Here is a 15,189-nt window from a genome sequence, read left to right on the forward strand (position 1 = left end):
CTTGTTATTCTTTTCACTGCAAGCTTCCTCTAGTCTCCATGTCTCCCTGCCTATTTGCTGACGCCCTCGTCCTTGGGCACTGGCCCACCTCTTCTTGCATTTGGCAGGAAACCAAGGATACACAGTGGCAGCGAGCTTTGGCTTATCTCAGTGCCATCTCAGAGCTCAACTACATGACCCAGATTGTCATCATGCTCTATGAGGACAACACCCAGGTGAGGAGCTAAAAGGGCAGGACGAGGAGAGGGCCCCTTCTCTCTCCTCGAACCCCTTTTAGGGAAAAACTTTCTTATCCTTAGAATCTGTGGAATCCAGTTACGTGTGGTATCTAAGTGCAGCATGCAGAGCGTGTCCAGGAGGTTCCCCCTAGAATGAAAGACCTGATCTGGGTTGATGCTGAGTCAGAGAGATACCAGAGAACAGAGCTCTGACATTAGGGAGGGCATGGAATTTGAACGGTGTTACAATGAGAAAAATAGTGTTTCTCCTCTCAAACACTGTTACACATATACCTTCTTCATCTGGCTCCCCAAAGATACTCTTAAATGTGCTGCTGTGTGTACTGTAGCAAAGCTGAATTCCTGCAGGAGATGGTTGTGGGGGATTCCCCATTCTGCTTCCATTGTAGAACTGGAAGTTGGAAAGTCACGTGAGGACATGAGGATCCCATGAGACTAGACTGTGGGGAGCTGTTACTGTAGAGGCGGGTGAGACGCTGAAACCTCAGCCCTCCCTGGGAGGAGGGCTTGAGTTTCTCCATCATCCCTGCCTGGTCTTCCACCACCATACTCAGCTTCGCCAACTTCCCCTTCCTCTGGTGATGCCCCGTAGGATCCCTTGTCGGAGGAGCGGTTCCACGTGGAATTGCACTTCAGCCCCGGAGTGAAAGGCGTCGAGGAAGAAGGCAGTGCCCCCACTGGCTGTGGATTCCGTCCAGCCTCTTCTGAGGTGGGTCAGAGAGCTGGGATTTGGGAGGGGAGGATTTAGGAACCAAGTGGTGGGAAACTCAGAAACAATACAGGGAAGTTGAAAGGATTGGAGAGACTGGAGTAGGAGACTGGAGGCCATTGACACCTCTCCCTTCTGTGCCTGCTGTTGGGTAGAATGAGGAGAGGAAAGCAGACCAAGGCAGCGTGGAGGACCTGTGTCCTGGGAAGGCATCAGATGAGCCAGACCGAGCATTGCAGACCTCGCCCCTGCCCTCTGAGGGCCCTGGCCTTCCAAAGAGATCACCCCTCATTCGTAACCGCAAAGCCGGCTCCATGGAGGTAATGGAGGGGCCTGGGAGAAGGAAGTGGTAGAAATGCTCATAGGACAATATCTGTGAATCTCTGAATCCCTTCAGTGGAATTCTCGGGACCTTAAGCAGAGTCCTTCTGCCCCTGATGTATATGTAACCCATAATGTCACTTTCACAGCTGGTCTCCCCATAAAGCTCCTTTAAGCTGGAGGCTCCTTCTGAGATGCTGGTGAGGACCATCTGAGAGACAAGGGCTTCAAGAGATAAGATTGAGGAGGAGGACTCTGGATACATTTGAAAAGGCAGTTCTTTAAAAGAAAATGAAGAGAATGTAATAGAAACAGCATGAACTCTGGGCTAAAATCTCGTTTGATAGATGCTGTGTGACCTTGGACAGGCAGCTTCTCCAAGCCTCAATTTTTTTCATCTGTAATATATGAATACAAGTAATACTCATCATATAGATGCTCAGTAAACAGTTGGCAATGAGGACAATACAGTTGGTTAAAGGCCATGCCCTCTCCATCTTCTTGTTGTCTTGGGTAAATATTATGGCTCTAATGGTAGTAAATATCACTTTACTAAAAATGGCACTTTCATTTAACCCCTTTAGAGTTATCTATACTCTCATTCCAGAAAGGGAATCAAACCTGAAGGTCTGTCTGTCTCCCGTTTGTTCGGATGAGGTTTATCAACCTGGGCCTGTGTTCTGCTGTGCTTGGCATTTGTGTCTAGCCCTGGTTCTAGCCTAGAGGAAAGGATTTTTGTAAATCTTACATTTTATCCTGGGGTAAAGACCAGAATTCTGGTCTTTTCTTCCTGGAGAGATCCTTTCCTTCTTTGGCTCATTGACACTCTTTGACCCCATGATTTAGCCCTGTCTCAGAACCATGATTGGTGTGGGTCCTGCTTTAACAGATGAATCTGTTCACTTGGTTTGGTACCAGTTCTCTGTCTTAGAGGAACTGGCCTTTCCATTTTGAAGTATGTCAGAAGAATCTATGATTAGCTTACGTAGGTTCAGCCAATGGTTCATGGTTCAGATTTTGGAGAAGACAGACTACAGCCTCTGTTCTAGACTCATCTTTTTCTTCCTGATTACGTTAAGGTGGATTTGAAGTCATGAATACTCAGAGTTTCTTTAGATGGGGTATGTATCATTCACTCCTTAACATATAAGTTAACTTACTATCTACAGTACATTAGAACTCTGCCTACTCATGTGGGTAGACCACGTGGACAGAATGACATGTAATTGTCCAGTAATAGACTTCTCCTCCATATCCAATGTCTTCTCCATTCACATCAGCCTCTCTGGCACTGTTGTGCTGGACCCCCTTTTCTTCTGATTTAAGCAGTCAAGAGACATAGGCAAAGCAGAGCTCCCAGTGTATTATCTTCCCAACTTGATGAAATTGATTTCTTTCTTTCAGGCTTACAGGAAGCTTCCTCTTGTCATCAGATTTCTATCTCTCAGTTACTGGTACTGCTTGTACCATGGCTCTGCAGGCTGATGGTTGCCCAAGATATGCTCCTCAGCTTTGCAAGAAAATCTTCTCTGCTGCTTGTTCACGCAGCCTTTTCATATTAATAGTTCCTCTCCTTGTTTTATAAATATAGGCATCAGTAGTCTTATTCTTATCAACTATGACCCTTCTCTCCATCCCTTCTTTTTTTTTTTTTTTGTTTTTTTTTTTTGTTTTTTGTAATGCTTCCTAAGGCCCACTTGACTTCGCATCCATCCCTTCTTTTCTTATGTGTTTGGACTGGTTTAGAATTTAGAAACCTGTGACCTTTGCAGCCATGCCCTAGGTGATCATCCTCTCCTGCCCTACAACTGCCTCTGCCCAGTGGGCATTAGGGCTTTGGAGAGCCTGGGGTGTGAGGAGCCATGACCGGGTTTCCACCCGGCCTGATTGCAGGTCATGAACATTCAGTGCCTGGGAGCCTGGACCTAATCCCCTTGAGGGGAGGGCACCACCAGAGGTCAGGGGACCTCCCCTGGGCTTCCTGCACCATCAGCCTACAGTCCCGGGCTGTGTCCACCTTGCACCTGGCCCCCTGCACACAGGTGTCCCGATGTACCTCGTCTTCCTTGATTGCCTTTGTCTTTGCCTTCTGGGACTTAGGGACTCAGAACGCTGCTGAGGAGGGTGTGTGTTGGGGGTTGTGTGACTGAGCCCTTGTAGGCTTTTTGGAAATTCATTTCATGTCTCTAGGAGTGGAGGGGAGGGCTTCTGGTTCAGATAAGAAACTAAGTATGGGGGCTTCTGATGGTCCAGTGGCTAAGACTCCATGCTCCGAGTGCGGGGGGCTAGAGTTCAATCCCTGGTCACAGAAGTGGATCCCACATGCTGCAGTGAAGATTGAAGACCTAGCACGATGCAACTAAGACGCAGTGAAACCAAATAAGTAATTTTTTTTTTTTTAAAGAAAGAAACTAAGTATGGTTGCTGTAACCCCTACTGTCCTGTGGAAAGAAGTGGGCATGGCCGGGCTTTACTTCTTACTGTGGCTGAGCTATTGTGATTGGCTTTCTGAGTTCTGCGGAGGGATATAAAGATGAAGGAACCGTGCTCTGCTGAGAGCTGAGAATGGTTGACTAATGATTTCTCAGATTTGGGATTGGAGGGCTGCAGGGACAGGCATCTTGGAAACAGAAGTACTTTGTAATATAGAAGGGTTCCCTGGGCAGTTTCCTCTGTAAAATGCATTCTTAGACTTTGTATTCTTCTTTCCCATAAAAGTACTCTGGTTCTTAAACTGTATGACATTGCTTGGTTTCACAGGGGCAGGAATTCAGGACCTGGGTTTTAGACTTCTCCACTGAAGCGTCTCAGTGGTCATACAGAGTCTTCTTTCCCCAGGTGCTTTCTGAGACTTCCTCCTCAAGGCCTGGTGGGTACCGACTCTTTTCATCTTCACGGCCACTGACAGAGATGAAGCAGAGCGGCCTAGGTATGGCTTTCCAGCATCTCTGACCATTGTTGGGAAGGGGTGTCTGTGTGTTGTTTAGAGTTTTATTGTGGGAAACCGTAGTCATGGGGGTTGGGGTCATCTAGTTGGTGGAGTTGTTGGATGGGGCTGGGGAGGATGTAGTGGGAGAAGCCATACTCAGATGTGAACTTTGACCCCAGATGATTGTCTCCATTCCAGGATGGTGTTTGTATTTTGGTTTTCTACACCAACCCCCATTTCTTTGACTGAGGGTATTTTTTCTGGCTTCACTTCTTATTCCTTATCTGTCCCTTCAGTCTAGCCCAGACATGAAGGGTCCATAGAGACGGTGACGGTTCAGAGTCCTCAGAGACAAAGCTGTAAACAGATGTACTTGTGAGCCCCCTCCCCCAACCCCCACCTCCACAGGGTCATGTTCCTCATTTGGAAAACTTGCTGTGTCTTCCTTTGAGAGCTGTGTTTATTACATCCCTGCTCTGGCCCCTCCTACCTCCACGCCCTCCCCTTCATCCTCTCCTAATCCTGTAATTTTTTTTCCTTCCTTCCTGAAAATTGAGGGACAAATCTGAGACTGGTGTAGTGGCAGAGGCTTCTCTCAGGACTTTGAGGGAATGTCTCTTGATTTTTTTGATTCCTGGAGAGGGGTGGAGAACATCATTCAACCTTTCCTAAGAACACAGACTACAGGAAGGAGCAAGCCTAAGAGGGTATTGTATTCTTCGGGAGTGGGGAGTGGTCCTTGGGAGGGGCTATCTTTGGACAGTGCCCATGAGCCAGTACCCAGACCTGGCAGTTAGACACATGTTGTGGGGTCTAGACTCTGTTTTTTTCTATCTTGTCCCATTATGCTGCTTTCATTTTTCTGTTACTTTTCTCTTTGGCACCTAATTTCCTGGCCCCCAAATGGCCAGCATTTGGACCAGCAAGGAGAAGAAGGGTTTGGGGGAACTTTCCAGGCTAATTATATAGGAGTAGATTGTCTTCTGGTGCATGAAAAATAAATGACTAGTGTCTAGATCTGTGCTATGAAATTCTTTTCCCCAGAAGTCCCAGAAAAGACTGGGTTTCAGGTAGGCTGGGAAAGAGGATGAGTATGTCTGGCCCAGTTAAGGGGCACTGCTGTCAAGAACAAGGCAGAGATCTGAGTGTGGTGGACAGATGGTGGTGGTAAGGTAAAGACTACCGGCTGAGACGGTCCAACATTGAGCAGTACAGCACTGGCAGGACTACACCAGAAAAATCCCCCAGTGGAGGAAGTGAATGTAGAACAAAGCCTGGGGGTGGTCTGGGCTAGAGCCAGCCAGTTTCAGCTTCTCTGAAGAAAAGCAGACATTTGGCAATCCTTGTCTCTCTCTTGAGCTCTATCCTGGAGGTGGTTGGCACATGAATGTAGGAGATGACACATACAGGAATGGTGCTCGGTTCCAGGGTGGAAGTTATTAGCCATCTGAACTTATTGATATCTGTGATGATCCTGAAGTGTTAGGGCCCCTGAGAGCAAATCCCTTCTCTATGGGCTCAAAGGAAACTGACCCCCTCTCCCTCTGTCCATTTCCCATATGAATGTCAAGTTCCCACACCAAACCCAGGGTCTTGGCTAAGATGGATCTAGAAGTGGAGGAGAAGATCCCACAAACTGCGATGTTAATCTTGTTTCCTCCTGCCCATTGTCTCTTTGTGGGCTGTAGTAGGTAGGAGAGGGGACCATGGAGGGGCCCAACCCTACTCTTGATTTGAGACATGACTCACTTGATTTACTTGCTTCAGGGATTTTTCCAGTTTTATTTACTCTTATTGGCAAGAGGTCTCTTCACTTTCTTTGAACTTACATTGTGAGCATCTGGCATTGAGCATAGGACTTACAAGACAACAAACTTTCAAGAGCAGAAAAAACATGTGATTTTTGCTGTTTTTCTACTCATCAGGTTTTCCTGAGTAGGGTGCTCAGCGGTTAGTAGGCATGTCCTACATAAATCACCTGAGCCCTCACATGCCTTTCAATCTGTGTCTATTTTCACTTCAGAAACAATGCTCTATTTCTTCCCAGTGAAAAAAATCATTATTTCCTTTCTAACAACACAGTTGATCCTAAGAATTAGGAGACCTGGATTCTAGTCCAGCTTAGCTCTGAACAAACTGTATGACCTTGAGCAAATGACATCCTTTTTGAATCTCAGTTTCTTCATCTCTAAAATCAAGAGGTTGAACTGGACAATCTTTAAATCCATGCCAGCTTTAAAAATTTAGTGAGTCTCATACTTTCTTGGGAAAGGTAAAAAGCCTAAAGGAGAACAGAAGCGAGGGAATGTTGGATGAAAAACAGGGGGAATTGGAACTTATGAGAACTTGGTATTTGAGTTGACTACTCGAAACTTGGTCTCTAGTTCCAATCAAAGTTCTTTCACACATATAAGGGACTCGATCTCTGGGTTCTTCTAACCCTATTTTGAGCATAAGGAGCACTGAATTATGTCTAGGGAGAGCAAGAGGAAACCACCTATTCTTCAAACATTCCTGGGAGCCACCTAGAGAGCCCAGTTTATCCCTCTGAGTAGCTCTTTGACTCCCCTAATATGACTAACCCTGTATTCGTAGTGGCCTCCTGTATCCGCCAAGCAGACTTTCGGGAGACTCCTCACTGCTTGCCCAGAGTGGCTGTGGGCCGTAATGATAGCTGTCTGAGGTTGTGTGAGGCGGCCTCTGGGTGGTGGTTCTGAATGATTATGTGTATGTGTGTCCTGATGTTGTCACGTGAAGTCGTGTGTACTTCTGTGCGGTAATTGCAGCTTTGCGTGGCTACTAACACACTCCCGGCCTTGCAGGCTCACAGTGCACGGGGCTGTTCAGCACCACAGTGCTGGGTGGCTCCTCCAGCGCCCCGAATCTTCAGGACTACGCCCGCAGCCAAGGCAAAAAGCTACCACCAGCCAGTCTGAAGCACCGAGATGGTATGTGGGTGGGTTTGGGGGGGCAACACTTTTCTTCATGCGTCCGCCAGCAAAGACGCAGCTCAAGAGCAATTCATGCTTAAATGGCACTAACACTGGCCTTATAACAAGTTTCCTGCATCAGTTACGGAGGGGAGAAAGAACCAGGACCCCTACCACCCCACCATTCGCATTCCCTCTTGCCATACGAATACTACTTAGTTATGCTTATCCCTTCATAATCTCCCACATACAGCCCTGCTGCATCAGTTTACTCCGCCTTTGTATTCTTTCCTGGATTCTGGCCTGTAGGGGTAAGGACCAAAAAGGGCAACCCATGGTCAGGAAGAATGCAGTGGTACCTTGAAAATCTAGGAGGTCAGGGATGGGGAAGTTGTTCAGCCAAGGCAGGAAAAACAATCTGGGAAGAGATCGGGGGAAGGGATGAGAGTTTCTGCAAAGGTTTTTATTTCTGAATGACCAAAAAGAGGATGTGGTGGTGAGGTTAGGGCTGTTTGTGGGGCCTTATTGTGGTAGAGATGACACACGGATTCCCGAGAGGAGATTATCCAAAGGAAAAGATTGAAATACAGTAGACAGGGACCTACAGGGTGGGGGTGGGAGCAGGTTGTTACTAACAGTAAGGAACGAGTATGCTGTGAACAAATCCCAGAGCAGAGGGCGGGGACCGCGGTGGGTATAATCCCCGTGATGTCTTTTCTCCCCAGAGCTCTTGTTTGTCCCGGCCGTAAAACGATTTTCTGTGTCGTTTGCAAAGCATCCGACTAACGGTACGTTTGCTTCTGACTCAACGTCATTCCTCCTCACCATGTCACCACCAGACACTTAACCTCTGAGTTCTGACACTGACTTCCCTCTGCCTTCACACCCTGCTGTCTCTGAATGAACCACTCACTAATTGTCCCTTCTGGGGTACATCCCTTGTTGTGACAGGCCTTAGCCTCAGCCACAGCCTGGCTGCCCGATCCCTGGGGCAACTCGAGGTCTTATTTCTGTGGTGACCTTCATCACCACTGTGTCTCTTTTTTTCAGCATTGTCACCAAAACGAGTTACGCCTCTTCCTTTCCCATCACGTGACTGCCAGGCTTTGTACAAACATGATGCTGGTTTCCCTTAGGAAGAGAGTAGTAGTTCCTGTATCATCCCCATTTCTTTTCTCTTTTTTCCTCCAACTCCTCCGCTTATATAATTTTGACCTTCCTATTTTTTTCACCAGTTCTTTTGTTGGAGTGGATGACTAATTTGCTTGTGGAACAATGCTGTGGTTCCTAGTTCCAAGCCTACTCATAAAGGGCATTAGTCTTGAGCATATTGTGTTCCATCTCTGTATTCCTGTCTCCTGCCATTGTGTGTATTTTGTGTGGCTCTTGTGCTCCTGACGTCTGCTTTATGTTACTACTAACCTAGGGCCTGGGCCTACCAAACAGGAGCCCAGATTGATTTGGGATAAAAGAGAGAAAGAGAGGAGTAGGAGGTGGTAGGTTCAGGAAAAATAATTGTGCCTTGAGGGTTTACACGTGGTTTCCATTGTAGCCCCAGCCTCTCTGTAGCACTGTGGCCTCATAGAAGGGGAGGTAAAGAATAGAGATGTCTACTGGGGATTCTGGAGGGAGCTTAGGAGTAAGTCATATTTCAAGAATACTGAAGAACAGGGTCTGTCCACTCTAAGGTGGGAGAGTTTAGAGATCTGTGTAAACCCAGACTGAAGGGCTGTGGTCTCATTTGTAGGGTATGGTGAGGAGCCCAGGACTTCCCCTTTGTTTTACCCTTTGTATCCTTAGTTTCTCTCTGCTGTTGTATCTTATCTTCAAGGTAAATCCAATTTTGTTTGATATGATTTTCTTCTGTTCAAGAGCTAAGACTCTCTGAGGGAGGTGAAATTAGCCTGGCCTCCTGGCTAGAAGAAACTCCAGGTACTGATCACCTGCTCCTTAGCCAGTGGCAGCTGCTGGATCTCAGCCAGTTCAGGCCATACCTCTCCACTCAGCACTGCTGGGGTCTCCCTAGTCTGACTAGTCTGTACATTTTCAGTTTACACCCTACCCCCATCCCCTGCTCCCATTTGTGCCTGTGACAGGATCTTCCCATTCCGAGTGGCCTGACTGTGTGGTTAGCCTCAAGCTCTTCTGGGCTTCTTGCCGCAGTCATCTCCAGAATATAACCTCATGCACCAACACTACAGCCTGGGATTTGGACTTGGAGGCTTGTTACTTAGGGAGCATACAGAAGATAGTACTAGGAACTTGAGCTCCTGACCTCAGAGCTAAATCATAACTCTCCTAAGTAATTTGTGAGAAAAGATCCAAATTCCCCAAATAGATCCTTAAGCCTCTGTATGTATCTCTAGTTTCCTGAAGCCTTGGTTAGCAGCTTTACCAACTGAAGAAAAGAATTAATTCTACCACATGGAGGAGAGGAAGAAAGACCTGGACAATTACCATGCAGGAGAGTAATTTCAAGATCCCCTCCAATACCCTGCATGCATCCTCAGGGTTCTGCTGCCCTTTGTTCTTGCACTTGATCTTGAAGGCTAAAGTGCCTGAGAAACCAGAATCTGGGATCTAGGAGAAATAGACTTGAAGTTCTTATGTCTCTTGCTGGCGATTATCTAGATTTAATTTGGCCCTGAAGACAATATGAGGGCTCTACCCCATGGCCAAATGTGACTGGATCGACCCAGCAATTACAGAGTGGATGCTCTGTCCGCAGTGGCTTGCAGCAGCTTAGTGCACAACAGTGTGCCAACCTCGTGCCCATCATTACCATCTCTTTGCCATGACACGTGGCTTTGAAATAGCAGCTGGAGAAACTGGACCTGGCTTTGAGAAGGAGGCCAGGCACTGCTACTTCCTTGCTTTGTTAGGAGAACATCCCTCTGCCCATCCCTGCCTGTATTCCTGGTAAGCTGCCGTCACATCCTCTGCCTGCCTCAAGTATGGAAGTATGGCCCCTTACTAAACTGCACGCTGAACTTACCAAGGTGAACTAATATAGTCGGAAAGAGACTGTGTCTCTCCTTCATCCAGAGCGTCAGTGTGCCCACCAGATCTGCCCAGCTCTTTCTCTTCTAGGGACCCAGACAGTTGTGTGACCATGGATACAGAAATCTCTTGACATCCAAACTAGGGTCTTTGGGAACCATAGTCACATGGGTCACCCTGTGGAACCCACCCCTGGCCTGGGAGTTGTGAGCAGTCATTCTCAGCATCCTTGATCCTACTTTCTCTACATCTTGTCATCAGTTTATAAGACCCTGTACCTCTTTAAAGGCTGTGTATTTGAACAAGAGTGAAGGATGATTAACCAGTATCAGCATTTTCACATGATTCCATTTTTTACATGCTGTTTCAAAGGTCACCTGGTTTGCTGCTCATCTGTGTCAACTGCCCAATACCAGCCTTGTCTGTGGCTGGCTTAGAGTCTGGCCCAGAGGACCCGGTCTGAGTCTTTAGGAGCCTTTTAGCTTCAGGCTTTATCTCGATCACCTATGCCATTCTTGACCCTCTTCTCCCAGTGACTTTGAATCTTTTCATCTCTATCCCAACCTTGCAAATACATTCATCTGAGAAGCGAGCCCTAACTAGGGTTTTTCCAAGAGCGATCAGGGACACTGGAGTTCCCAGCTACAGAATGGCCAGCTCACCCAGTCCAGAAAGATGTGACTGCAGTCTGTAAGCACTGAGGGAACTCTGCACAAGGAGATGCGGGGGCGGGGCTGCTGCGCGAGGGGGTCTCACTGGCCTGTTCTTTGAGACTTGCCTCTTCCAGACTTCTCTTAGCATGATGCCAGTGCTCTTCCCCCCATGAGGGCTGCCCCGTGGCTCTGGCCGTGGCTCTGGTGCCTCTGCCCCCTCTTGGCTCACCTTGGAGCTGAATGGCCCTGCCTCCCCGGAGTGCCTTTGCCATCCAGCGCCCCGCTCACTGTCTCTCCCTCTTCTCTCTCTGTCTCCGTGCGTCCTGCCGTGGCCCCCAGCCCCTCCAGAGCTGCTGGATGACCAGCACCCTGTGGTCCGGCTGCTGCGCAGTGTCTCCTCCGACTGCACGGGGGGCCGGCCGGTGTCACTGGACGCCGCGCTGGCGCATCACCTGCACCAGTGCTCCTACCACCTGCGCCTCTTCCGGAACTGGCTGCGCTCAGGCCGGGATGACCCCGAGTGCCTCTACGGTACCCCTGCCGCCAGGCGGGCTGCCGCACTGCCCTGGCTGGGCCCGACTGCTTTGCTTCTTGCACTTCTGGCGGGAGCGCCCACCTGCCCCCCGTTTCCTCTCTGCCCTGAGGTTATGCGACTTGCATTTAGTTGCTTGGATGGGGTTGGGGCCAGGCTGCCTGGTGGCTGGAGTGCTGGCTGCTCATCCTGTTCCCACTCTCCTTCCTCACTGCCTCCTAATGTTTCCTATTCCCGGTGCGATTCGGTTCCGGAGCAGTCTCTTGCCCTGGAATCTATTCTTACCTCTGTGACCACCTTCTTCAAATACAGATGTTTCTCTAGCTGCCCTGAGCAGCTGGGGACTGTACCTCTCCTGCCCTCCTGCCACTGATGGAGGCACAGAGGTCTCAGCTGCATCCTTGAATCGACCAAGGGCCCAAGGTTAGAAGATGGTCAGGTATAATCCTTTTGAGTTATGTAGGTTTTAGTCATTGTCAGACTCTAGGCTATGTCTTGCGTAAATGTTGCTGTCCTGCCTACCCTTAGTCCCTCTAAAGAGCTATAAAGGAAACATAGGAAAGATGAGGGACTGAAAAAGTGGTTGAGATGTATGCTTCTTGATTCTCTAATGGGGACATTTTTTCCCATCAGCCGGCCCTGAGATTAGAGTTGGTTTACCCTTCACCCTACCATGTAGATCTACATTGGAATTGTTGGGTTCAGAGCAGGGAATCAGTATTTATTCTTTTTTCTAGGGGGTTTGCCTCATTTTCCTGAAGGAATAGAGAAATCCTAGCAAGTCTTGGGTCTGTCTGCAGTGAGAGCAGAGGAAAGAAGCTTTGATGTGATGGAAATAACCAAGAAAGAACTTCCATCCCCCAACCTGTTCATGCATGTGGTTTTCCTGAGCTGAGCTTCACGTGTATTGCATGCCCTCCAGCTTCCAAATATCCTAGCCTTTCTACCCACATCTGAAATCTGCATGAACCCCTCCTCAGATTCCAAACCCTTCTCCTTAATCTGGTTCTCTAGTATGTGATCCCTGAAATCTGCCGTTTCTTCCCAGCTCCATGACTTCCTACATCTTATTCAGACCTACAATTGCACCCCTTCCCTCTGGACCTTTGTTCTATTCCCCATCCACATCCCCCTCCACCCCCAAAAGTATAAGAAGAGTATGGGTGCTTACCTTATTGGGATTGTGTTGATTTTTCCATGGGACATTGCAGGCTTTCCATAGGCAGGGTGAGAAGTGATTTCACTCACCCAGAGTTGGGAAATTTTTAGGAAATCTGGAGGTGACAGAAATAGACTCGTGTAGGGCTCTAGAGTTCCCTCTCCCGAGAATCTTGGAAATCCCACACTCCAAAAGCCACAGACACTCCTGATGGTTCTCAGGGACTCTCCATGCTTCCTTGGCCAGTTGGAGTATAGCCAGCAGCAATAACGCTGACTTTGCCCATCTCTTTTCTAACAGGATTTGAGGGGTGCTCCATGGTGCCTACTATTTACCCCCTGGAAACACTGCATAATGCCCTTTCCTTGCGTCAAGTGAGTGAATTCTTGAGTAGAGTCTGCCAGCGCCACACTGAGGCCCAAGCACAGGCGTCTGCAGGTATAGAGAATCCTCTTATCTTGAACCACTATCTCTGCCCTCACTCCCATGCTCCCCAGAGCTTGAGTGGTAAGTTAAAAAGATAGGCACTCCGAAAAAGTAGACTTGAAAAAAATGTTTAATTGCATAGGTCAACTCAAAAGCATAGAACTATCACTCCTTCCAAAGATAATTTATAAATTTAATGTGATTTTAACAAAAATACTATTGTTTTTCTAAAGTCAGACAAACTGACTTTGAAGTACTCATAAAACAAACAAATAAGAATAGCCAAGGAAATCTTGAACAGAAGAGCAATGAAGGCATGTTGGCCCTACCAGATTTTAAAGCATTTTATAAAACGTCTATAGTGAAAACAGAGTAGTATTGGTACATGAATGGACAGAGACCAAGCAAACAAATAGTAAGTCCAGAAATAGTTGAAGTTAGCATTTCAAAATACTAGGGGAAAGATGGAATTTAAGGAATGGAATTGGGACAATTGAATAGTCATTTGACAAAAATTAAAACTGAATCCATACTTCATGTTATATACCAGGATAAACTCCATAGGGATCAGAGATCTGCAAGTGAAAATTAAACCATGCAAACTTCTCTGGTGGTTCAGTGGTTAAGAATCCTCCTGCCAACTCAGGGGACACAGGTTCAATCCTTGGTCCGGGAAGATCCCACATGTCATGGGGCAGCTAAGCCCATGGGCCACAACTACTGAGCCCGCGCACTCTAGAGCCCGCACTCTCCAACAAGAGAAGCCACTGCAATGGGAAGCCCATGCACTGCAACTAGAGTATAACCCCTGTTCACTGCAACTAGAGAAAGCTTACATGTAGCAATGAAGACCCACCACAGCCAAAAATAATAAGTAAATAAAAATGGGGGAAAAAAGGAAGTGAAAAGACAGCCTATAGAAAATGAGAAAATACTTGCAAATCATATATCTGATAAAGATCCAGAATATAACATTTCAACAACAAAAAGACAAGCAGAGACTTCCCTGGTGGCACAGTAGGTAAGAATCTGCCTGCCAAAGTAGGAGACACAGGTTCAGTCCTTGGTCTGGGAAGATTCCATGGGCTGCGTGGAATAAAGCCCATGCACCACAGCTACTGAACCCATGCTCTAGAGCCCATGCTCCACAACCAGAGAAGTCATCACAACGAGAAGCCTGCATACCTCGATGGAGGGTAGCCCCCGCTCACCACAACACAAAAGCCTGTGCAGCAACAAAGACCCAACACAGCCAAAAATTAGTTAATTAAAAAGACAACCCAACTTAAAAGTGAGCAAAGGACTCGAGTAGACACTTCTTCAGAGAAGATATACAAATAGCCAAGAAACACATGAAATACTGCTCACCCTCAGTAATCATTAGGGATATACAGATCAAAGTCACACCCACTAGGATAGCTATAATTTTAAAAAGGAGAGAAATAGAATAAAAGCAGGCAGAAAATAAGTGTCGATAATGGCATGAACAAATTAGAATTTTTGTACATTGCTGGTGGAAATGTAAAAGGGTGCAGCCTCTGTGGAAAACAGTTTCACAGTTCCTCAAAAACCTAAATATAGTATTACTGTTTAACTCAGAAGTTCCCTTCCCACATTCAAAAGAACTGAAAACAGGTACTGTAACAAACATTTACACACGAAAGTTTATGGCGACACTATTCGTAATAGTCAAAAGGTGGAAACGACTGAAGTGTACATGAATGGATAAACAAATGTGGTATATGCATATAATCTCATAGTACTGAACTATAAGAAGGAGTGAAGTACTGATACATGTTGCCATATGGATGAACCTCAAAAACATGCCAAGTGAAAGAAACCAGACAGAAAAAGTCACATACTGTATGATTCCATTTATATGAAAGATCCAGAACAGAGACAGAGAGCAAATTGGTGGTTTCCAGGGATTGAAAGTAGGGTAGAACGGGGAGTGACTTCTTAATAGATATGGGTTTTCTTTTTTTGGGGGGGGGTGATGAAAATGTGTGGAACTGATGAAAGTGTTTTGGAACTAGATACAGGTGGCAATTGCACATTGTGGATGTGCTAAAACCTTTATGTTATGTGGCCTTCACTTCAATAATAATAGAAATAAATCATGCATAAGCAGGGGTGATGGTGGTAGATTCCTTTATCACTGGAAAGTAAGGAGAGCCTAATTGTGACTCAAACTCAAATTTGGGAAACAGTAGGAAAAGATTAATAAGTCATATAAACTTATGATGTTTAAGTCATATAAATTTTTTTTAAAATGTTGCAAGCCAGTAGCA

The 15,189-nt window shown here is 46.8% G+C and overlaps 1 protein-coding gene across 7 annotated transcripts in view; it reads left to right on the forward strand.

The window, feature by feature from the left end:
- The window catches only part of PPIP5K1 (diphosphoinositol pentakisphosphate kinase 1), a 40,284-nt gene that overhangs the window by 15,850 nt on the left and 9,245 nt on the right, over positions 1 to 15,189 (forward strand). For 3 of the 7 annotated variants that reach the window (XM_040256664.1, XM_040256665.1, XM_040256671.1), the window contains 7 exons: positions 108 to 215; positions 832 to 948; positions 1,104 to 1,268; positions 4,108 to 4,198; positions 7,021 to 7,146; positions 11,121 to 11,312; positions 12,773 to 12,910. In XM_040256664.1, coding sequence (XP_040112598.1) covers positions 108 to 215; positions 832 to 948; positions 1,104 to 1,268; positions 4,108 to 4,198; positions 7,021 to 7,146; positions 11,121 to 11,312; positions 12,773 to 12,910 — 937 coding nt within the window. Of the gene's footprint in view, positions 1 to 107; positions 216 to 831; positions 949 to 1,103; positions 1,269 to 4,107; positions 4,199 to 7,020; positions 7,147 to 7,853; positions 7,917 to 11,120; positions 11,313 to 12,772; positions 12,911 to 15,189 lie in introns of all 7 variants that reach the window. The other 4 variants (XM_040256667.1, XM_040256669.1, XM_040256666.1 and 1 more) reach the window with 4 other exon arrangements.

Source organism: Oryx dammah, unplaced genomic scaffold, assembly GCF_014754425.2.
Source record: "Oryx dammah isolate SB20612 unplaced genomic scaffold, SCBI_Odam_1.1 HiC_scaffold_16, whole genome shotgun sequence".
Lineage (NCBI taxonomy): Eukaryota > Metazoa > Chordata > Mammalia > Artiodactyla > Bovidae > Oryx > Oryx dammah.